The sequence below is a fragment of the Schistocerca nitens genome, chromosome 2 (genome assembly GCF_023898315.1).
Source record: "Schistocerca nitens isolate TAMUIC-IGC-003100 chromosome 2, iqSchNite1.1, whole genome shotgun sequence".
NCBI classification, from domain to species: Eukaryota; Metazoa; Arthropoda; class Insecta; order Orthoptera; family Acrididae; genus Schistocerca; species Schistocerca nitens.
Window position 1 is genome coordinate 302,895,069 of NC_064615.1, and position 25,951 is coordinate 302,921,019.

Consider the following 25,951-nt stretch of genomic DNA (forward strand, 5'->3'; position numbering starts at 1 on the left):
TTATAGGATACTATGTGTTTTGTTTTGTGAAGTGCGCAATTTTACATTTTTGAACATCCAAAGTAAGTTTGCTAATCTTGTCACCACTTTGAAATCTTATCAACTGGGTGTCCGCTTTTGTTTTCCATGGTTTCCCAAAATCAGATAAGATAAATGCCCAAGTACTGCCTTTGAAAAAGTATGGTCAACTTTCCTCATTCTTCCTGTATCTATATTTACATCTATGCTCTGCAAACCACTATGAAGTGAAAATTCGTGCAGCCTTTTTTGGTTACAGACAACTGTAACTTAAAAAGGTCTGAAGGTACTATTAACATTATGTGCAAGGTCATTAATATGCAGTGTGAACTCCAAGAGTCCCAGGACTTTTTCCTGTGGCACACCTTAAGTTATTTGTACCTTTGTCAATGACTCTCCATCCAAGATAACATGATTGCATCCTTCCTGCCAAGAAATCATCAATCCACCCATAAATTTTGCATGATACAATACAGTTCTACTTTTATTAATAATCATTGGTGTGATACTGAATCAAATATTCTTAGAAATCAAGTATCACTGCATCTACATGACTGCCTTGACCCATGCCTCCTGAGATATCATGTGACAAGAATGCAAGTTGTTTTCCACAGAAACGATACGAGTTTTGACCCTTTCCTCAGACCATCTTCAGACTTTTCCTTGCTGTTATGGCTGCTGGTGGCAGCAGATGGAGCGAGATCTGTAGAAGTAAAGTTGTCACTGCTGCTGGAGCTTTGTTCAATTTGAGTGATTTCAGCTTTTCCACAATATCACTGGCACTAATAACTTATCTTACTCATCTTTCCTGTGGCATGAGAATTAAATTGGGGCAATATTCCTGGGTTTTCCTGTGTGAAGGAACATTTGACAATGAGGTTCAGCATTCCTGCTTTTGCTTCCCTAACCACAATTTCAGTTTCAGTGTTATCCATTAGTGTGTGAAATCCGACTTTCATGCCACTGACAACCTTTACATGAGACAGAATTTCTTTGGGTTTTGTGAGAAATGTTGTGATAATATTCTGCTGCGACAGTCATTTGAAAGCCTTATGCCATGTGTTCTTGTGAGTGAAATGAATTTCATTTAACATTTCCCTATGTATAGATCCATGCTTTGTTTTGCAGGTATTGTACAGTAGTCTATTTCTTTATAGTGGCTTATACCATGGATGGTTGCTCTGATCATGAACTGTTCTATTAGGTATGTTTCTATCCAGTGCAGGGTCAATAATGTTGTAAACATGAGTCACATTTATTCTATGTGCTCCTGGCCGGAGATAGAAGTTTTCAAGTTCCCTATTGAGATATACACAACTCCCTTTTTATTTATTTTAACAACAACATGAAAGGAAATTGCTACTCCCACATAGAGGAGATGTTGAGTCACAGACAAGCACAATGAAAAAGGCTGGTAAAAACTTAAACTTACAGACAAAAAAGTCCTTCTGAAATAGAAAAGATTTGCACATTCTCACAAGCACAACCCACCGCTGTGCTGCCTGTGTGGATATGCAAGTGTTGGAAGGCTGAATGGGGATGGTGGCAGGAGGAGGGGGAGAGGAGAAGAGAAGAAAGAAGTAGAGAAGGGGAAAAGACAAGTAGGGGGATAGGTAGGAGAAGGACAGGGATTAGGGAAGGTGAAGGCCAGGAGGTTTACGGGAATGAAGGATATATTGTAGGGAGAGATCCTACTTGCACAGTTCAGAAAACCTGGTGTTGGGAGGAAGAACCCAGATGGTGTAGGTTGTGAAGCAGCCATTGAAGTGAAGCACATTGAGTTGAGCAACAAGTTCAACAACTGGGTGGTCCAGCTGTTTCTTGGCCATAGTTTGGCAGTGGCTATTCATGTGGACAGAGAGCTTGTTTTTGTCATGCTCACATAAAAAGTGGCACAGTGATTACAGCTTAGTTAGTAGATCACATGGCTGCTTTCACAGGTAGCCCTGCCTTTGATGGGGTAGGACATGGCTGTTACAGGGCTGGAGTAGATTGTAGTGGGAGGATATACGGAATGGGTCTCGTATCTAGGTCGGTTGCAGGGATGAGAGTCATGAGGCAAGGGGTTGGGAGGAGGAATGGAATAGGGTTGGGCCAGGATATTGTGTGGGTTTGATGGGCAGCAGAATACCACTGTGGGAAGGGTGGGGGAGGATGTTCTTCATTTCAGGGCGCAACGAGAAGTAATAGAAAGCCTGGTGGAGAATGTGATTCAGTTGCTCCAGTGCCAGGTGGTACTGAGTCATGAGTGAAGTGCTCCTTCATGTCAGATTGTGATTATGTGGAGGATGGTAGGTAACTGGTGAGACAAGGCACAGATTGTGATTATGTGGAGGATGGTAGGTGACTGGTGAGACAAGGCACAGGATATCTGTTTCTGGGTACTGCACCCGGACTGTTCCAAGCTGTCAACAAGAAGAGTTCTAAAGTCTGAAGCACTAAACCAATTGAAACAGAACATGAGCAAGAACGTCAAAAGGGCACATAACGTGACAAGAGGCAAACTGAGAAAAAAAAAAACCCCTAAATATGCAAATGTGTAAGTGTGGTAGAATGTAGTTAGGTCAGGCTTCTAAGGAAGCAAAAATACAACTGACGTGAGTCAGAGGCCACCTTAACTCCTCACCTCGGAGGCTCTCTCCAGCACCGACAGCGCGGGCATGCTCTGCCAGTGACCACAGTGACTTGTTCGCTGGCTGCCAGCGCTGTTGGTTCTGCATCCTCCATTGCCACAGCATTATCAACAGCCACAGACACCAAACTGAACAAGGTTCGTAGTGTATTTTCAGTCTGAGAAGGCCGCAGTGAGACCCTTGGCATATTTGGAGAGGGACCACTCATCACTACAGATGTGATGACCTTGATTGGCTAGGCTTTATGGAATGGTCTTGTTGGTATGGAATGAGAAGCTGTTGTTGAAGTGGAGATATCTTTATCTGGTTTGCTTAACATATGAATCATTCTACTTGTTTTAGTTGCCATTTGTACTCTGGTAATCATTGTTGCTATAATTATTTCATAGTCTGTGACCTTAGTTTCAGCACGGACATTCTCAAAGAGATCAGGTTTATTTGTTCCCATTAGGCCCAATATATTTCCATAGTGAATGGCTGCCTGAACTGTTCTACATATTTTACAGAGAAAGCATTTAGTATTGTTTCACAGGATGTCTTGTCAGGCTCATCACTTACAGAACTGTAATCATCTCAATTGATTGCTCAATGTCTAAAGTCTTTGATGATAACAGTGTGATTGGAACTTTTGTACTAGCGAAATGAGTCATTCCCCTCCCCCCTCCCCCCTCCCCACAAAGGTTTTCAGTCACATTTGAAGGTGAGTCTCATGGTTGAAAGAAAGATCAAATTGTAGGTTTACACCAATCCTGGGGACTGAGTTTTGTCACGTAGTCTTACATAAAGTTTCAGTTTTTATCTCGGTGGAACTGATTTTCTTGTTATTGTGACCAATTCACAGTCTCTGTTTCCTATTAGGCTATCCCACTGATATTCGCCTAAATTGTGCCCAAAAATCTCACTGCTATCGTTTTTGTGTTTTAACCAGAATCCTGTGCTCAGTATTATGTGAGCTCCATCGCATTTTAGAAGTGTTTCAAACTCTGGTGCATTGTTGTGAGTGCTTCGGTAGTTAAACTCTAGGATTTTAGTTTTCTCACCTGTGGATGGCATTCTGTGGCTGTTACATACTTTGGAGTCTCCTGCAGTTCTCATTACTTTGAGTGGCTGCAGAGATGCCTCATTATATATTATTGATATTGAGGTAAATCAACAATGTAGGAAAAGATAGAGAGCCACTTACCATAAAGAAGACACGGCAAGTTGCAGACAGGCATGATTATAAGACACTCACATGTTGCTTTCGGGCCGGCCGAAGTGGCCGTGCGGTTAAAGGCGCTGCAGTCTGGAACCGCAAGACCGCTACGGTCGCAGGTTCGAATCCTGCCTCGGGCATGGATGTTTGTGATGTCCTTAGGTTAGTTAGGTTTAACTAGTTCTAAGTTCTAGGTGACTAATGACCTCAGCAGTTGAGTCCCATAGTGCTCAGAGCCATTTTTTTGTTGCTTTCGGCCACAGCCTTTGTCAGTCAACACACACACACACACACACACACACACACACACACACACACACACACACATGCAACTGTTGTGTGTGTGTCCCTCTTTACTGACGAAGGCTGTGGCCAAAAGCAACATGTGAGTGTCTTTTAATCGTGACTATCTGTAACTTGACGTGTCTACTTTACAGTAAGTAGCTGTCTGTCTTTTCCTACATTGTTGATATTGAGGTAAAATAAGTATGACAACACAAATGTATTGTAATGTAATGTTTATTGCCTCTGTAGACAATATACATTGTATAGACCAAGTCAAATTTGTACTACAAGCATGGAAAAAAAATATAAACTACAATGTCCAATTTGTAGCATTTAGCAAATTATAATGATATACCTCAATATTGTAGGCCTATTTCATACTAAATTACAATTTCGTATGTGTCATCTATGCTGTGAGCAAGTTTTATTTTAACTAAACAACCTTTTCCATAGCTAAAGATTTCATTTTATTGTGGTGATTACTATGTGAAGTTGTAATCTATGCTCATGACATGAATATAATGATATTCAACCACCTGAGCAGACAGTGATTGCCTTAGTGTTAGAGAGAAGCCAGGCATCTTTCTGTTGTTGGTCTGTTGAAGAATTCTAATTGCTAAAAATATGACTAAGATACAGATACATTCCTGCTATAAATTAAAACCCTTCTTTTGTAAAGGTACGCCCAAAGCCAAACAGTCAAGCTGATTGTGTCGCAGAACTCGTAGACCTCTTGAAGCACAGATTTGCTGGCAAGTCTGGCATCATCTACACAACATCCATTAAGGATTGTGGCGATCTAATGGACGAGCTGCGCAGCAAAGGATTGGCTGTAGGCATGTACCATGCTAACCTGGATGCTCAGTTACGAAGTCGCTGCCATGCCAAGTGGCTTAATGGTGAATATCAGGTGTGTTAATATGTTAACATGACTGATTCATTAAGTGAACTATTTCTTGAATCATTGTTTTCTTCTTCTTGACTGTATTATCTTACTGTCAGTACTCTGTAAGGTTTTTTTATCTAAGAAATTATGTTTTGGTTTTGTATAACCTCCGCATAAAGGAACTACCTTTTTTATATTGGTTAGATAAAAAAATCTACTCACCAAGCGGCGCCAGAACACACAGATAAAAGGAGGTTGCAATTAGGCAAGCCTTGGGAGCCAGTGGCTCCTTCTTCAGGCAGAAGGGTTGAAGGAGAAGGAAGAGGGATGAAGGAAAAGGACTGGAGAGGTGTAGGAAAAGGGATAGATTTTGAGAAAGTCACTCAGAACCATGGGTCAGGGGAGACTTACCACATGGGAGGAGACGGAATGAGTCTTTCCTTTTCATCCCGTGCAGTAAGTCTGCCCTGATCCATGGTTCTGGGTGACTTTCCCGAAATCTATCACTTTTCCTAGATCTCTCCAGTCCTTTTTCCTCATCCTTCTTTTTTCTCTTTCAACCCTTCTGCCTCAAGAAGGGGCCACCGGCTCCCAAAGCTTGTCTAATTACAACCTCCTTTTATGTGTGTGTTCTGCTGCCTCTTGGTGAGTAGATTTTTTATCTATCCAATTAAATTATTCTGTCACAAATTGATTTTAAGAATGTGTATGTTATTTTTTTCATGAAGTCAGCAGACTTACGTATTTTGCAAAAGTTAGAAATAATAGTATTACAATAGTTATGCTTATAATGTATGTGTTTGAATGTCCCTTTACTCTGATCAATGTACATTAGGATTTTGGAAGCAAGGCTGTTGGTTCCAAATACTGTCAGATCTAAATGGTGATATAAATTTAACTCACTGCTGAGAATGGCAATGACATGTCACTCAACTGCAACACTTTTGATATGGAGTTATTAATGAGTACAATGATTTAAGTTGCTTCTAATGTTCTAGGGAAATTAATATTTACGCTGGCTGAATAATTCAGTTGCTTCAAATGAACTAGGATAATTTTGAAGTTTATGCAGTTGCCAGGCCAGTTCAACAAACTTCACTGCAAATCAGTCGATTACAGCAATATGTAAAATAAGGGAAAGGCAACCACTCGCCCTACAGCAGATCAATGCATCGTGCACAGACACACACAGCAGAAAGTAGCATTCACGCATAATGTTGTGGGTCAATACTGTAGTCTACCACACAGATCTACACTGGTACAAAACACAATATTCTAGGTAAATTACTTTTTTCAAAAGAGTCACTGGGAAAGACAATTTGAATTATTGATGACTCTATGTGTCAATCTTACATTCTCGTGATGCTGATGTGTCAAACATCGCACTCTTGTGGAGATGTTGGTCCTTGACAACAATGCTCCTGAACAATTCCATTTCTGAAGTTTGCGACAGCTCATTAATATTGTGCTGTGACGTAAACTGGTGGCCCAGTTTTCTTCTCTGCCTGTTGCAAACCATGAATGCCAGGATTGTGAGAAATCACGTGCTGTTAAAGTCACACCTCACAAATGAATGTGAGTTCAGTCTGCCATTTATGAGCACACCTTGTGGCTCAAACCTGCTGCTTTACAATGCTCTTTGCCCTGTCGTATTCCAGCAATTACAAGGATTACACGTCAACACTAGAAGTAAGGAATGTTTGATTAGAATAAACTTCATCATTGCTCAGGAACAGTAAACCTGACTATGCTACTATATATTTGAGAAATAAAAAAATTAAAAAAAAAAATATGCGTAACCAACTTTGTTGTGCTTTTATATGTGCCTTACGATTTCTCGGTGAATGATTACAACGTGAAAACAAGGCAACACCCAAACAAACTATGTGTCACAACGCTCAGGAATCTACAGTGTTTCCTTACAGTACCAAAATTTCTTACATAAAAAAATCTCCACCACTATTAGGCTCTGAAGATCAAGTGATTGTCTGTTGGTCACTGTGTCATCCTCTGCCATGGCGTATCATTTGGATGCAGTATGGGAGGCATAGTTCAGCACGCCGCTCTCATAGGTGTTCTCGAATTTTCAGACCTGGGAGCTGCTTCTCAGTTGACATCGTGAGACAGAGTGTACTCTGTTCTAGTCCTTCGTATGAGTTCAGTCTGCCATTTATGAACCCACCTTGTGGCTCAAACCTGCTGCTTTACAGTGCTCTTTGCCCTGTCGTATTCCAGCAATTACAAGGTCTAGGGGTAGCGTCTTTGATTCATAATCAAAACGTCTTCGGTCCTGGGTTTGATCCCCGCCACTGCCTAAATTTTGATAAATAATCAGCATTGGCGGCCGAAGACTTCCAGCATAAGAAGTCAGCCTCATTCTGCCAACGGCCTTGTCAAAGAGGGCGGAGGAGCGGATAGAGGTTCAGGGCACTCTCTTGTCCTAGGGGTGGGAAATTGCCCCTAAAGGCGGAAGAATCAGCAATGATCAACGACATGAGGATGCAGAAGGCAATGGAAACCACTGCATTAAAGACAAGTAACGTGTATCCACAGGACATGTGGCCTGTAATTAAAGAAGTGTCATGATGATCTCTCCATTGGCAAAAGATTCCGGAATAGTCCCCCATTCGGATCTCCGGGAGGGGACTGCCAAGGGGGAGGTTACCATGAGAAAAAGATTGAATAATCAACGAAAGGATAACGTTCTACGAGTCGGGGCGTGGAATGTCAGAAGCTTGAAGGTGGTAGGGAAACTAGAAAATCTGAAAAGGGAAATGCAAAGGTTCAATCTAGATATAGTAGGGGTCAGTGAAGTGAAGTGGAAGGAAGACAAGGATTTCTGGTCAGATGAGTATCGGGTAATATCAACAGCAGCAGAAAATGGTATAACAGGTGTAGGATTCATTATGAATAGGAAGGTAGGGCAGAGGGTGTGTTTCTGTGAACAGTTCAGTGACCGGGTTGTTCTAATCAGAATTGACAGCAGACCAACACCGACAACGATAGTTCAGGTGTACATGCCGACGTCGCAAGCTGAAGATGAACAGATAGAGAAAGTGTATGAGGATATTGAAAGGGTAATGCAGTATGTAAAGGGGGACGAAAATCTAATAGTCATGGGCGACTGGAATGCAGTTGTAGGGGAAGGAGTAGAAGAAAAGGTTACAGGAGAATATGGGCTTGGGACAAGGAATGAAAGAGGAGAAAGACTAATTGAGTTCTGTAACAAGTTTCAGCTAGTAATAGCGAATACCCTGTTCAAGAATCACAAGAGGAGGAGGTATACTTGGAAAAGGACGGGAGACACGGGAAGATTTCAGTTAGATTACATCATGGTCAGACAGAGATTCCGAAATCAGATACTGGATTGTAAGGCGTACCCAGGAGCAGATATAGACTCAGATCACAATATAGTAGTGATGAAGAGTAGGCTGAAGTTCAAGACATTAGTCAGGAAGAATCAATACGCAAAGAAGTGGGATGCGGAAGTACTAAGGAATGACGAGATACGTTTGAAGTTCTATAACGCTATAGATACAGCAATAAGGAATAGCGCAGTAGGCAGTACATCTACATCTACATCTACATCTATACTCCGCGAGCCACCTTACGGTGTGTGGCGGAGGGTACTTATTGTACCACTATCTGATCCCCCCTTCCCTGTTCCATTCACGAATTGTGCGTGGGAAGAACGACTGCTTGTAAGTCTCCGTATTTGCTCTAATTTCTCGGATCTTTTCGTTGTGATCATTACGCGAGATATATGTGGGCGGTAGTAATATGTTGCCCATCTCTTCCCGGAATGTGCTCTCTCGTAATTTCGATAATAAACCTCTCCGTATTGCGTAACGCCTTTCTTGAAGTGTCCGCCACTGGAGCTTGTTCAGCATCTCCGTAACGCTCTCGCGCTGACTAAATGTCCCCATGACGAATCGCACTGCTTTTCGCTGGATCATGTCTATCTCTTCTATTAATCCAACCTGGTAAGGGTCCCATACTGATGAGCAATACTCAAGAATCGGACGAACAAGCGTTTTGTAAGCTACTTCTTTCGTCGATGAGTCACATTTTCTTAGAATTCTTCCTATGAATCTCAACCTGGCGCCTGCTTTTCCCACTATTTGTTTTATGTGATCATTCCACTTCAGATCGCTCCGGATAGTAACTCCTAAGTATTTTACGGTCGTTACCGCTTCCAATGATTTACCACCTATGGCATAATCATACTGGAATGGATTTCTGCCCCTATGTATGCGCATTATATTACATTTATCTACGTTTAGGGAAAGCTGCCAGCTGTCGCACCATTCATTAATCCTCTGCAGGTCTTCCTGGAGTACGTACGAGTCTTCTGATGTTGCTACTTTCTTGTAGACAACCGTGTCATCTGCAAATAGCCTCACGGAGCTACCGATGTTGTCAACTAAGTCATTTATGTATATTGTAAACAATAAAGGTCCTATCACGCTTCCTTGCGGTACTCCCGAAATTACCTCTACATCTGCAGATTTTGAACCGTTAAGAATGACATGTTGTGTTCTTTCTTCTAGGAAATCCTGAATCCAATCACAAACCTGGTCCGATATTCCGTAAGCTCGTATTTTTTTCACTAAACGTAAGTGCGGAACCGTATCAAATGCCTTCCTGAAGTCCAGGAATACGGCATCAATCTGCTCGCCAGTGTCTACGGCACTGTGAATTTCTTGGACAAATAGGGCGAGCTGAGTTTCACATGATCTCTGTTTGCGGAATCCATGTTGGTTATGATGAAGGAGATTTGTATTATCTAAGAACGTCATAATACGAGAACATAAAACATGTTCCATTATTCTACAACAGATTGACGTAAGCGAAATAGGCCTATAATTATTCGCATCTGATTTATGACCCTTCTTGAAAATGGGAACGACCTGCGCTTTCTTCCAGTCGCTAGGTACTTTACGTTCTTCCAGAGATCTACGATAAATTGCTGATAGAAAGGGGGCAAGTTCTTTAGCATAATCACTGTAGAATCTTACGGGTATCTCGTCTGGTCCGGATGCTTTTCCGCTACTAAGTGATAGCAGTTGTTTTTCAATTCCGATATCGTTTATTTCAATATTTTCCATTTTGGCGTCCGTGCGACGGCTGAAGTCAGGGACCGTGTTACGATTTTCCGCAGTGAAACAGTTTCGGAACACTGAATTCAGTATTTCTGCCTTTCTTCGGTCGTCCTCTGTTTCGGTGCCATCGTGGTCAACGAGTGACTGAATAGGGGATTTAGATCCGCTTACCGATTTTACATATGACCAAAACTTTTTAGGGTTCTTGTTTAGATTGTTTGCCAATGTTTTATGTTCGAATTCGTTGAATGCTTCTCTCATTGCTCTCTTTACGCTCTTTTTCGCTTCATTCAGCTTTTCCTTATCAGCTATGATTCGACTACTCTTAAACCTATGATGAAGCTTTCTTTGTTTCCGTAGTACCTTTCGTACATGATTGTTATACCACAGTGGATCTTTCCCCTCGCTTTGGACCTTAGTCGGTACGAACTTATCTAAGGCGTACTGGACGATGTTTCTGAATTTTTTCCATTTTTGTTCCACATCCTCTTCCTCAGAAATGAACGTTTGATGGTGGTCACTCAGATATTCTGCGATTTGTGCCCTATCACTCTTGTTAAGCAAATATATTTTCCTTCCTTTCTTGGCATTTCTTATTACACTTGTAGTCATTGATGCAACCACTGACTTATGATCACTGATACCCTCTTCTACATTCACGGAGTCGAAAAGTTCCGGTCTATTTGTTGCTATGAGGTCTAAAACGTTAGCTTCACGAGTTGGTTCTCTAACTATCTGCTCGAAGTAATTCTTGGACAAGGCAGTCAGGATAATGTCACAAGAGTCTCTGTCCCTGGCTCCAGTTCTGATTGTGTGACTATCCCATTCTATACCTGGTAGATTGAAGTCTCCCCCTATTACAATAGTATGATCACGAAACTTCTTCACGACGTTCTGCAGGTTCTCTCTGAGGCGCTCAACTACTACGGTTGCTGATGCAGGTGGTTTATAGAAGCATCCGACTATCATATCTGACCCACCTTTGATACTTAACTTAACCCAGATTATTTCACATTCGCATTCGCTAATAACTTCACTGGATATTATTGAATTCTTTACTGCTATAAATACTCCTCCACCATTGGCGTTTATCCTATCCTTGCGATATATATTCCATTCTGTGTCTAGGATTTCGTTACTGTTCACTTCCGGTTTTAACCAACTTTCCGTTCCTAATACTATATGCGCACTATTTCCTTCAATAAGCGATACTAATTCAGGAACCTTGCCCTGGATACTCCTGCAGTTTACCAATATTACGTTAACGTTTCCTGTTTTTGGTCTCTGAGGACGGACGTTCTTTATCAACGATGCTGATGTTCTCTCTGGTAAGCCGTCAGGTATTTTATCGTTTCGCCCAAGGGGGGGTCCCTCTAACCTAAAAAACCCCCGTGTGCACGCCACACGTACTCTGCTACCCTAGTAGCTGCTTCCGGCGTGTAGTGCACGCCTGACCTGTCTAGGGGGGCCCTACAGTTCTCCACCCAATAACGGAGGTCGATGAATTTGCAACCATTATAGTCGCAGAGTCGTCTGAGCCTCTGGTTTAGACCCTCCACACGGCTCCAAACCAGAGGACCGCGATCGACTCTGGGCACTATGCTGCAGATATTAAGCTCAGCTTGCACTCCGCGTGCGATGCTGGTTGTCTTCACCAAATCAGCCAGCCGCCGGAAGGAACCAAGGATGGCCTCAGAACCCAAGCGGCAGGCATCATTCGTTCCGACATGTGCTACTATCTGCAGCCGGTCACACCCAGTGCGTTCAATAGCTGCCGGAAGGGCCTCCTCCACATTACGGACGAGACCCCCCGGCAAGCACACCGAGTGCACACTGGCATTCTTCCCCGACCTACCCGCTATTTTCCTGAGGGGCTCCATAACCCGCCTAACGTTGGAGCTCCGTATAACTAATAGGCCCGCCCTCTGTGACTGTCGGGACCTTGCCGGAGAATCGGCCACTGGCCCAACAGGCGAGGCATCCTGTGGTGGCTCGGAAACGATGTCATCACCACTAGGAAGCACCCCGTACCTGTTGGAAAGGGGTAAGGCAGCTGCCACGCGGCCAGATCCCACCTTCGCCTTTCGGCCAGGCACGCGCGAGCCCACCACTGTCCGCCATTCACCCTGGAGTGATGGCTGACCGGTAAGATGCTCACTGCCGGAAGACGCAGCGACATCAGGGGTTCCATGTGATTCCAAGGCCACCGAAGTAGGCATAGGTCTCACCACAGTTGCCCCAACGCCACTACGAGCCGACGCCTGCGCCTCGAGCTCGATGAGCCTAACAGACAAAGCCTCCACCTGCCCCCGAAGAGTGGCCAATTCTCCTTGCGTCCGCTCACAACAACCACAGTCCCTACACATGACTATGTTTACCCTACTCTATACGGTGACAAATTCCCAAGATAATCTTCTGATGAGCTACTCTGATAATCAAGAAACACTCACTGAAATACGAGACGCGAAAACTACGCTAGGTTTTCCCAGAAAAACTATTTAAAAGCTAAGCGCAGCAAATAAGTACAAAATAAATTTCTCTCCTAACGATCAAGAACTGTTAGTTTCTATGCAGAGCAGATAAACACAAATAGCATCCCTTCCTTAGTGGAAGGTCGTAAACAAAATGCAAAATAAACGCTTTATACAAACAGTACTCGCTGCTGCTGGTGCTCTCGCTCTGGCTGTCACAAGACGTACAGTTGAAGAGGAATGGACATCTCTAAAAAGGGCCATCACAGAAGTTGGAAAGGAAAACATAGGTACAAAGAAGGTAGCTGTGAAGAAACCATGGGTAACAGAAGAAATACTTCAGTTGATTGATGAAAGGAGGAAGTACAAACATGTTCCAGGAAAATCAGGAATACAGAAATACAAGTCGCTGAGGAATGAAATAAATAGGAAGTACAGGGAAGCTAAGACGAGATGGCTGCAGGAAAAATGTGAAGACATCGAAAAAGATATGATTGTCGGAAGGACAGACTCAGCATACAGGAAAGTCAAAACAACCTTTGGTGACATTAAAAGCAACGGTGGTAACATTAAGAGTGCAACGGGAATTCCACTGTTAAATGCAGAGGAGAGAGCAGATAGGTGGAAAGAATACATTGAAAGCCTCTATGAGGGTGAAGATTTGTCTGATGTCATAGAAGAAGAAACAGGAGTCGATTTAGAAGAGATAGGGGATCCAGTATTAGAATCGGAATTTAAAAGAGCTTTGGAGGACTTAAGATCAAATAAGGCAGAAGGGATAGATAACATTCCATCAGAATTTCTAAAATCATTGGGGGAAGTGGCAACAAAACGACTATTCACGTTGGTGTGTAGAATATATGAGTCTGGCGACATACCATCTGACTTTCGGAAAAGCATCATCCACACAATTCCGAAGACGGCAAGAGCTGACAAGTGCGAGAATTATCGCACAATCAGCTTAACAGCTCATGCATCGAAGCTGCTTACAAGAATAATATACAGAAGAATGGAAAAGAAAATTGAGAATGCGCTAGGTGACGATCAGTTTGGCTTTAGGAAAAGTAAAGGGATGAGAGAGGCAATTCTGACGTTACGGCTAATAATGGAAGCAAGGCTAAAGAAAAATCAAGACATGTTCATAGGATTTGTCGACCTGGAAAAAGCGTTCGACAATATAAAATGGTGCAAGCTGTTCGAGATTCTGAAAAAAGTAGGGGTAAGCTATAGGGAGAGACGAGTCATATACAATATGCACAACAACCAAGAGGGAATAATAAGAGTGGACGATCAAGAACGAAGTGCTCGTATTAAGTAGGGTGTAAGACAAGGCTGTAGCCTTTCACCCCTACTCTTCAATCTGTACATCGAGGAAACAATGATGGAAATAAAAGAAAGGTTCAGGAGTGGAATTAAAATACAAGGTGAAAGGATATCAATGATACGATTCGCTGATGACATTGCTATCCTGAGTGAAAGTGAAGAAGAATTAAATGATCTGCTGAATGGAATGAACAGTCTAATGAGTACACAGTATGGTTTGAGAGTAAATCGGAGAAAGACGAAGGTAATGAGAAGTAGTAGAAATGAGAACAGCGAGAAACTTAACATCAGGATTGATGGTCACGTAGTCAATTAAGTTAAGGAATTCTGCTACCCAGGCAGTAAAATAACCAATGACGGACGGAGCAAGGAGGACATCAAAAGCAGACTCGCTATGGCAAAAAAGGCATTTATGGCCAAGAGAAGTCTACTAATATCAAATACCGGCCTCAATTTGAGGAAGAAATTTCTGAGGATGTACGTCTGGAGTACAGCATTGTATGGTAGTGAAACATGGACTGTGGGAAAACCGGAACAGAAGAGAATCGAAGCATTTGAGATGTGGTGCTACAGACGAATGTTGAAAATTAGATGGACTGATAAGGTAAGGAATGAGGAGGTTCTACGCAGAATCGGAGAGGAAAGGAATATGTGGAAAACACTGATAATGAGAAGGGACAGGATGATAGGACATCCGCTAAGACATGAGGGAATGACTTCCATGGTACTAGAGGGAGCTGTAGAGGGCAAAAACTATAGAGGAAGACAGAGATTGGAATACGTCAAGCAAATAATTGAGGACGTAGGTTTCAAGTGCTACTCTGAGATGAAGAGGTTAGCACAGGAAAGGAATTCGTGGCGGGCCGCATGAAACCAGTCAGTAGACTGATGACCAAAAAAAAAAAAATGAGTGTCAGACGTCCTCACTACCGTATTTACTTGAATCTAAGCCCCACTCGAATCTAAGCCACACCTGAAAAATGAGACTCAAAATCAAGGAAAAAAAAATTTTTCCGAATCTAAGCCGCACCTGAAATTTGAGACTCGAAATTCAAGGGGAGAGAAAAGTTTTAGGCCGCATCTCCAAATCGAAACAAAGTTGGTCCATTGTAACATGAGACACAATTTAGGTCAAATGAATGATGATACAGCTACAGTAGTTTGGTTCGAGTCGTAACCTTAGCAGTTAAGCTATGGCAAAATGTTTATATTCATATTATTCTTATGGAGAAGAGAATACTGCATGTGATTCACATTTCACAGAAGTTCGTATTAGCAACCATCTCTTTTCACAGGTAGGAAAAAATTCAGAACGTAGAGTTGGCCATATTGACAAACATCCCGAACAGTCTTGCCAGTCGAATTTTCGTAGTACATTGAAATGCTGCTACATTCGAAGATGAACAATATGGAATTTGTATTTACTTCGTTGGATAATATATGAAAATGCTGTGGTCGAAACTCGGGGCGGAGGAATAAAAGCTTGACTTCCACCATTTTTTCTTAAATTTATTTACTGACGCAGAGGATTTGGTGCTAGTAATTATCTTTGTGCCTACAAAGCATGCCTGTGTAGCTCTACATATATTCTACGGCAGAAGTTAGTTGTGGCGACACCCACCAACATTTTTCAGAGCTTCTGCTTGCTTTGCACTCGATTCTAAGCCGCAGGCGGTTTTCTGGATCGCAAAAACCCGAAAAAAAAGTGCGGCTTAGATTCGAGTAAATACGGTACTCGGCTGTGGAGGTGGACTTCTTACATAGAGCAGTTATAAAAAAAAATGTGTGAATTATCTTTTTTGCATGAAATAGAAATGTGTACCAGTTACATTGTTTTGTCTGTGTAATGTTCTCTCATACATAGTGCATGTTGTACATGAATAAATTTTTCATGTTCACAGAAAAAGCTTACACAACAAATTTGTGTCACAGTCACCTAAAACACAATTGTAACATTTTTTCTTGTGTACTTCAAAACATAATTGTAAAACACCTTAAACTGTTAATTAATGTACCAAATTGTAAAAATGTTATGCATATATGAAGAATATTGAAATCTTAAGGATGTAATGCTTCTTCTTAAATACTATTATCGAAATAGAGTGATGGTAACGACCCTTTTATTTACCACAAAATGTATATTGAAAACCAAAAGATGTGTTGTGCATCTTGTTGTACAATATATTTAACAAATATACATAATTTTATTAGTTAGCTGAAAACAGAAAGATTCAAATGGTCATTTTTTGCAAAAGAATCAGATTAATACAAAATTCTCCTTTTGTCCTACTACAGGTGATATTTTTAAGGGTGAATTCTGTAGCTTAATTCACAGAATTATATATCTTTTTCCATTATTCCTCAAATATGCCCCATGTGGACACATTTTACCACTTAGTTTTGCACGTGCAAAGGTTCAATTGACATACATCTGCCTTTGCTCATGCATCATATCACTGACATTCCATTTCCTCTTTTTTACTCATAATCACTGGATGACTTACAGTGTCCAAAAACAGTGCTTTTCACCTGTATGTTATAAAGTTGTCTAAGTACATTCACAAAATAGAAAATGTTTTGCTCTTAAAATATTTTTTGAGCTGCATCTACGACCTTAGTTTAAGATTTCTTTAACCTAATACTTGGTGTTGTAGATGATCACTATTGAGACTGCTCACCATGCAGTTAAAAGCTCTTGATTACATTTCAAATAAGACTTGCATAGGTATCGGTGTGCTGTGTACCAGAAATTTTGAAATGACCTTGAAAACAAATTTGAACTTTGAGATTTCATTATTCAGTTCACATGTGTTAATGGGGACAAGGATACCTTCCTTAAATTTCACAGGTGTTTTTTTTTTTTTTTGCTTGTTCATGTGATACCTCCTTTTTCTGGACAAGGTCCAAGTCATGCCTTAGTGAAAATTTAACCACTTCTCCCACTAACTTTTTGACCTTTTGTTTTTCAGAAGAAAACTCTGTACATTCATGAACTAAAGTGTGTAATGTGAGTTTGAATTCAGGTGCTTATTTGCTCCGTACCCTGTAGTCATGATGACTACACAGTCTTAAATAATCTGGCTAGCTCATGCATGTAGTGTCCCATTGTCCTCTTGTAGAACATTTTTCTCTACTGCCAAGCCATTCCATAACAGACCTTTCAGTTTGCTGCTTCTTGTCTCATCTGCTTGGTTTCTTTCTTTTTTTCCTTTTTTCCCAATTGCTTTAGTAACTTTGTAGTGATGCTGTAACAAATGTCTATCTCTGTCGGGCAGTGTTTTCACTCTTTTTCTCTCTTCAATCTTTTGCTACTTTATTTCAGTTTTTCATGTGCCTGACATTTCATTAGTGTATGACTGTTTCTCATGTGACTCATCATTATCACCCCATTTTATGTCCATTTCACTTTGTAGATACTGAAATCTCTGTGTTCCCCAATGATATATACATGGTCATCAGTTTTACCTTCCTTCCACCCCCAAGTGCTGTCCTAGCTCAAAAAGTTTTGTTAACCAGTCAGCGTGATTTGGCTATGGCATCAACAATGAACTGAGCCACTTGCATCTGTTGCATGGTGCACTTCTCTTTAAACTTGCTAATTCATCCAGGTCAGGTGACCTATGATAACTTTTCCCACCACCTCTCCCTTTCTGTTCTCTGTCATGATGTACAAGCCCTTAATACAGTCAACCAAGCTGCTTAAACCAAATCATCAAATATTCTGATTCATTATCCTGTATAATGGCAATTTTATCCATTTCCAGATGATGTATTCCAAAATGCCCCTTTGTTCAACAGGGCTATTTCCTTGAGTGGTAACTTTCACCGCAGCTAAATTTTCACTTTCAACCATTATTGTTTTGTCTTTACATATGCTAGGTTTGTCTCCTCTGCAAATATCACATTTTAATTCATGACTCACTTTGTGAAGCTCATGCATCTTTGTGTTCTCTAATTCAACTTCATGGCAGTTTTCTGTCAGCTGTTTTCACCAGTAAGGTAAGCCATCGATGTTTTTAGGCATTTGGTTGGGCTGAAAACACCTCCCTGTGCCCACTTTGCCCATAGCTAAAGGTTCTACAGATTTCCTGCTCTTCCCATAGAAGCATCATTGCTGTTCTCTCTTTCTGTTTAAAGAGGTGTGTTATTCCACCATCCTTTCCTCCCATCATTCCTCGCCATATTTACATGCTAGCTCTTTCATTCATTCCTGTAATGTTCCCTGTTCCTATCTTGACCACAATCATAGCTTTGATGAAAAGTTCTCTGGTTTCCAGCCAGGTGGTAGTGTTAAAATACCGTGACGTTTCGAAGAGTGTCATATTCGTGATCTTCTGGCAGAGCGTTGGGCTGTTGTAATATTTACACTAGCAGTGGACCCCCTCTTGGGTACTGTCCGACTGGCGGGCGGGGTGAGGGTCGAGGTTGCAGTGCTTGGTATAACAGGTGTGCTAGAGGCTGTGCATGAATCTCTGTCTGGCTGTTCCAGTTGCATCTTGGTGTTGTGGTGTTCTTGTATTGTCACTAGTGCAGGATTCTATTCCAGACTAAGTTATTATCCTTCATCCCTATTGACCAGGTACCACAACATCTCTACACTTTCCCAGATGATGATGATTATGTCACTCTTCAAGACATCACAGTATTTTAACACTGCCACCCTCTTGGACAACTGAGCACTTTTCATCAGTAGTACACACTGGAAAAGTCAACATTCCCAAATAAATCCTTAATTATGATTATCTCGGTTATCATAATTATTTCTTCAATAGTTGTCCTGATTAACATGTCAATTATCTTCATTTTCAATGCTTTCTAAAACTGAAGTGAATGCTCTGCATTTGCAACCTATAATCTGGAGTCATCTGGCAATTTTTTCCAGAGCTGTCAAATAACTTTCAACTCTGCTCTGCCTTGCAAGTACTCCACTCTGCAAATCCAACCTTAGCAAAATTCCTTGATTATCAGCCTATTCGCAAAGTGTCATGCCATTCATAGGTAAATTTAATACTCACCCCTTTGCAGATCCAGCCAACACATCAATTACAACATTAATCTTTTCACTGTTGGAAATTACTGCAAGTAAAACAGATTCACACTTCCTTATGAATTCCACAAAATACCAGCCACCCTCTTTCTTGTGGATTGAAATTTTCTTCTTTCAGCCACACTTCCATGTAGTCCATTTACCTGTGGCATGTTTTGGCTGTTCAAGTAATCTTCTTTCTGTAGCAGCCAGTTTGTTACTGAGTTCAGATGTGGTAGTGGTTAACATATCTACTGATTAACCTTTCTGTCTGCAGGATTGGTGTGTATGTTAACTTCAGATTTTGAAATTTTGGTTCTCACATTTGAGACCTCTACATAAGTAACTTGCTTACTTTCACATTTTACTACTGAAAATGTAATTCAATGACAGTATTTTCAAACATAGGATTTATATTCTCCTCTATTTTTGTAACTTTTTAACTGCATTGACTATTTATCACTTCTATTTTGTTTGCATTGTGTTGACTTCTGGTTTCAGGATTCGTTGTCCCAATGGTATTATTTATAGTATTCACTTTATCATCTAAACTACTTAGCTTGGCATTCAGTGCTGATGATTGTGTATTAAGCTATGATTTTATTGTTGATGCCTATGCATCTTGCTAGTCAAAACTGTTAATAAATCATTAATTGATGAAAAAGAGGTTTGGATTCTGGTTCTGATTTGAATTTGGTTTGTACAGTATCAAATTCTGATTTTGTCTTAATTGCTTGTTTAGGCTCCATACTCGACACCTTCTATGAATGTGTGGTCAATTCCAGGACCATCATAGTTTTCTACATAATCATGATCAGTGTGAGCTTCTCCAGTTCCGTCCCTGGCACGAATTATCAACAGTGGGCTCCACTTCGAGTGTGGCATCTATTATTCCGTTCACATTTAATTAAACAGTTATTTCTCTATTGTACAATTTTATTTATGTGATATCGGTGCTTTTTGCACAGTCTGGGCTGTGAGATACACCAGTTTCTGGTATGTCCTGTCATCTCAAGCCAAGTTTAATGTCATCACACACTGATTGGTTAAACCACTTGACCTTGTCATAGTGTACCTAAGGATTTCAGAAGTGAGGTTTCAGTTCTGAAAACTGTTGAAAGGGGAATCACATACAGCACACTGCCATGAATACCAGGGGGGATTAGAAAACTCTTCTCAGTCCCACTAGAGTTTATCACTCTTATCTTAGGCTCTTAAGTGACCATCCCTCCCCCACAACCTTCCCCAACCTCTCTCTTGCTGCTCCCCAAATAAAGAACTAATAGTTCCAAAACCTAAGAATGTACTATTTACTTTTATGTATGTGTATTGGTAGTAGTAAACATTTCGTTTCCTGAGGGTAAGGGCTATCCAGAAATTCTATATCATAATTTTGTATTTTTCCAAAGTGAATTTTCCTTTTTATACAAAGTATAAAAACAGTAGCAATTATCTACCACGCAAGAACAAACACTATGAGTTTACTCCGAAGAGAACTTGAGAAAGGCCTTAATGGCCAAAAACTATAATTGTGTGAATCTTTTTGTTGTGTCTATCGCGACTCAGCATCTCCGCTTTATGGTGAGCAGCAACTTTCCTTCTCTGGTATTGTTACATTCCATCCTGGATTTTCCATTGTTTGGCTGTAACCCTTCTCAGATCAGAATCTAAGCGTAACAAATATGCAGTCATGGTACTAGATTCTGGAACAGCCAGACACAAAAAAAGTTCAGCTTAACAATGCACTCCCCTCCATTCTCTCTCTCTCTCTCTCTCTCTCTCTCTCTCTACACACACACACACACACACACACACACACACACACAAGTCTTTCTTACAGAGTGACAGCATCCAGTATCTTAGAAAGATAAAAAAAATAATTTTTCTGTTACCAGGAATGAAGTGCTTTAGAACCCTATAATAGAAAATTGGGAGAATGATACTGTCAAGTACATCGCAAATAGTAAAGAGGGAGGAAGGTTAAGACTTAACATTTCATCACTGACATATTCACTAGAGACAGAACACAATTCTGGATTGGGAAAGAATAGGAAAAGAAGTTGGTCATGTTCTCTAGCAATTAACAATTTAGGAAAAGTGTAACAAGCCAAAATTTGGATGGACAGACAGATGTTTGAAACCCAGTGCTCTCAATACAAACCAAGTGTCTTGAAAACTGCACCTCCTTGCTTGGAAAGAAACAGAGACGAAAGAAACTGGTTTTAAAATACCTGTTGTTCATACTGTCAGAAATGACAAAACTATAGGACTCCGTCCTTTAATGAAGTGTATGACTACCAGCACAACAAAAAGTTTATAATAAGATAGATGGGGGAAAACAAGAAAGGAATGGATTGAAATGATGGGGATTGAGAGAAGTGGATCAGAAAGAGAAATAGTCCTGGATCAGTAGCACCAAGAAGAAACCTCAAGTGCTTCAATGCTGTATCTGAGAAACTGGACTTGAAAAATGGTGAGCTTGATGATGGTGGTGGTGGTGGTGGTGGTGGTGGTGGAAGAGTAGAGGTATATGAGCAAGGGTAGCAGGACTAAAATATAAATAGACCACAGACGAAATTTTGCACTCATCTGATACTCGCCATAGCCTCACCTAAGGGTCCAATACATTATATTTTTGTTACTCCTGTATTTGTAATTTTTTGAACCATCCTAAAATAACAGTTTTTATAAGCAGTGTAATACATTAATGTAATGTATCCTGGCTTTGAGTAACTGCATAAATTACATTAATTTCAGGCAGTTGTGGCAACAATAGCATTTGGACTCGGAATTGACAAACCAGATGTACGATTTGTAATTCACCATGCCTTATCAAAGTCCATGGAAAATTTTTATCAGGTGAGGAACATGATGTGTTTTTAATGTTTTTTTTTTCAAATTAATGTATTTCTGAAGATATTTTAGAGCTAACAAAAACATTGTGTAATATTTGTGAAGAGGACACACTCTTGAAATGCATTTGCATATGCACTTTATAGCTTTTGAAGAGGTAATTTGTAGAAAAATAAAAAATTCCATGTTGACATAAGATTTCAGTTTGCATAGAATACTTTAAAAAGCACTGAGAAACAACTCAGTTTTTCGCTGTGTATTGGTTGGATTAATAAATGGTCTCATCATTAACTTTTTGACACTTCTTCTCCAATGTTAGCAGCCACTAGTTCTAAGTAGATCACCGATTTCATATGTTCATTGATAGTATTGCTGGGCACCAGTGGTAGATGACATTAGAAAACATGCAAGTGCAACATGGATGGTTATAGCCAAAGACTGTAGTGCATGGAGAATTGTAGAAGAGGCCTTCATCCAATGGTGGATGTCAAACGGCTGATGATCTACTTCAGCTTCTTCCAGGACTGTATAATTCTTACAGTTGTTGGCTGGAACTTTTAGTTCTTATTACTCCCACACGTACGAGATGGGATCTGGAAACTCTAGAAATTCAGAACTTAATTAAAAGCATTTCTTATTAACTGTTGTGTCTGTAAATCATCTGAATATCTCAATTCTGAATTTGAAATATTACCTTACACAGTAATAAGTTTACTAAACAGGAAAACAGAAAATTTATAGTGAAAGTTAAAATAATGGTTGGTTGGTTGTTTTGGGGAAGGAGACCAGACAGCGAGGTCATCGGTCTTATCGGATTAGGGAAGGACGGAGAAGGAATTCGGCCGTGCCCTTTGAAAGGAACCATCCCGGCATTTGCCTGGAGCGATTTAGGGAAATCACGGAAAACCTAAATCAGGATGGCCGGACGCGGGATTGAACCATCATCCTCCCGAATGCGAGTCCAGTGTCTAACCACTGCGCCACCTCGCTCAGTTTAAAATAATGTGTAAATTATAAATCTGTGACCTTTTTTGGTAATACTCACTTTTTTAATAACTTGTTATTTTCTAACTATAGATAGAAGACAGCTATTGTTAATGGTATCTGTAGTTTTAATTTGCAAAAACTTTCATCAGTGTTTTTTGTATATTTTGATAATTTCCACATACACAAGCTTTCGTCGGAAGGACATCTGCAACTGAGCTTCATTGTAGAATCAGAAAATCAATAGCTTCATTTGTAAATAGGTTTACTGCTTCAAATGTACAACCAGTTTCAGGCAATTATAAACCCATCTTCAACTGTACAAGAACAGTGAGATGTGGGGCCACCGCACACTGTGAACACTAGGCTGCCGACAGGTGGCTGCCGCACATGATGCCAAGATGCCTGTATCTCAGCTTCATTTGCGGCGGTCACCTGCACACAGCCTAGTGTTCACAGTGTCTATCAACCACATGCCTCATGGTTCTTGTACACTTGAAGATGGGCTTATAATTTCCCAAAACTGGCCATATTTTTTCATCTACATTGTCTCCAAATTGGATCTACAGAACATTGTGTGGATTAATGTCTTCAACATGATGGCCACCTCTAATTTGTCTTCAGTGTATTTTAGATTTTTCATTACATTACTTGATATTAATGTATTTTTTTCATAACTTTCAGTTTTTTTGCAGTAGTTGATAAGGCCGTCTGTTTTAGGAAAGCGGTCGTGCAGGGCGTGATGGGAAACCTTCAGACTGCATTCTCTTCTATAGGTTTGCTGACATTTTCCGTTTAAGTACCATGGTATTTTCTCAGCAGACCGGTCTGGAGAATCTTTACAGTATTGTAGATTACTGTCTTGATACAAAGCGGTGAGTACACAATGTATATGATTGATTGTGCATTTTCCACCTTTCCTCTTATTGTTACTTTAAGAACCAGCTAGCTTTCAAATCACCTATGTTGGGATTAGTTGTTGTTGTTATTGATGATGATGACAAAAATAGCAAGTACAAGGTTTTTTGGCACATGGCAAGGTCTTTAGTGTCTGTACTAAATTGTTAAAGTGACTTAACATTTTTTTAAAAAAGAACTACACTAAAATGAGAATAAAATATTTTCATTAATCTTCTTTTACTCAACGCGCGCGCGCGCGCGCGCACACACACACACACACACACACACACACACACACACACACACACACACACACACACACACACACACAAATACAAAAATGACTAGTGCAAATACACAACACTAACATTAGCAGACAGTTATTAGTATTCTGGTAATGCTTTGGTCAAGTTTTGTGCCACTAGTCTTGTTCTAGAATACTAACTAAATACACGAAAGTCTATTAAAAAACTGAAAGTAACCCTATAAGTGAATGAAACTTTCAATAGGGGGAAAATAATTATACTAATAATAACAAAGAAAATTAATATTTCTCTTGGACTAGGTTGAGAAATACATTAAGTGTATTGTAAAAGTGCAGTGCATCTGCAGAGTATCTCCACAGCAGCAGCACATATCGCACGGGCATGTTCCGTGGACATGCAGTGATAGGGTGGGTGTAGTACTGTTGCATGTGTGTGTGTTGCAGTTCAATTGTTAGGTGTGTCCGGCCCCGGTAGCTGAGTGGTCAGCGTGACGGAATGTCAATCCTAAGGTCCCGGGTTCGATTCCCGGCTGGGTCGGAGATTTTCTCCGCTCAGGGACTGGGTGTTGTGTTGTCCCTATCATCATCATTTCATCCCCATCGATGCGCAGGTCGCCGAAGTGGCGTCAACTCGAAAGACCTGCACCAGGCGAACGGTCTACCCGACGGGAGGCCGTAGCCACACGACATTTCATTTCATTGTTAGGTGTGTTATTATCAAGTTCTTGTGTAAGGTGAGTGTAGTGAGAATGCTTACTATTGCACAGAGTGTGTTTTTAGTGGAAGAGATTTTTTATGTGCAGCAGGAATTACGGAGCATGCGGGGCAGCAATTTAGATTGCATTTTCCTGCTTCGAGGTGTCCACATTGTTACACTGTATGTGATTTAATTCAAAAATTCCAGCCAAAAGGTTCAGTTCATGATGCACCACAAACTGGTAGACCCACAATTTTAACAAAATGGAAGCTTGACATTTTGGGCATCACATTGTGGAGTTCGACAAAATCAGTGATGAGATTGTAGCAGGAGGCGAAAGTCTCTCATACAGCAGCACACAGGACCTTACCAAAGATCTTGGGGTGTATTCCATGTAAAATTACTGCTGTGCAACAATTAGATTCTATGGACCATGCGAAATGAATAGTGTATTGTGAATGGTTTCATCGATTTGTTAACTGATGCGGAATTGGTGTTTTAGATCAATTTTTTTCACTGATTAGTCTTGGTTTCACCTATCTGGCTACATTAGATCCCAAAATTCTTGAATTTGGTCATCAGAAAATCCATATGCCTTTAGAGAAACGCCATTGCTTGCAGAGAAAATTGGAGTGTGGGCTGCCATAACACAAGTGCGAATTGGAGGGCTGATCTTTTTCAATACTACAGTCGCTTCTGACGCATATTGGGCCCAGATAATTTTTCTGTTTAATGCCCTGCTGAATGAAAATGAGGTCAATCATTCATTTTTCCAACAAGACAATACTACTGCTTATGTGGCACACCAGTTTCTATGGCTTCTAGATGAAATCTTTGGAGACAGAGTAATTATGAAAGGTCTGTGGCACCCGTGCTCACTGGGTCTGTCTCCACCTATTTCCTTTAGGGTGCAGCTAAAACATTTTTGTTCCGAAATAACCCGGAGACTATAGATGAACTGAAGATTATCTGCATTTGATTATGCATGAAACACTGGTAAAGGCATTCACAAATAAATGTAAATGGCCTGAGCTATGCCTTCAAGAAAGAAGAAAACATTTCCAGCACCTACTGTGAATTGGTGAGTACAGTTTATTTCATTGCAATTATAATAATTAATTAATTTCATTGTTTTAGTTGTAATTATGTTGAGTCTCAGCCCCTAGCTTATACGTTGACATGAATGTGCTGCCAACGTTACGCACCCCACAAGGCAAGACACGTGGAGCTCACCACAGTTGAGAGACTTTGCGGATGCACTGTATCTGTAGGAGAATGAACATATTCTTTTATATGCTTAGAGCTCTCCATAA

The 25,951-nt window shown here is 40.6% G+C and overlaps 1 protein-coding gene across 5 annotated transcripts in view; it reads left to right on the plus strand.

Moving 5' to 3' along the window:
• The window catches only part of LOC126236063 (ATP-dependent DNA helicase Q1-like), a 156,084-nt gene that overhangs the window by 82,651 nt on the left and 47,482 nt on the right, over positions 1-25,951 (plus strand). For all 5 annotated transcript variants that reach the window (XM_049945111.1, XM_049945112.1, XM_049945113.1 and 2 more), the window contains 3 exons: positions 4,811-5,041; positions 21,697-21,798; positions 23,497-23,651. In XM_049945111.1, coding sequence (XP_049801068.1) covers positions 4,811-5,041; positions 21,697-21,798; positions 23,497-23,651 — 488 coding nt within the window. The remainder of the gene's footprint in view (positions 1-4,810; positions 5,042-21,696; positions 21,799-23,496; positions 23,652-25,951) is intronic.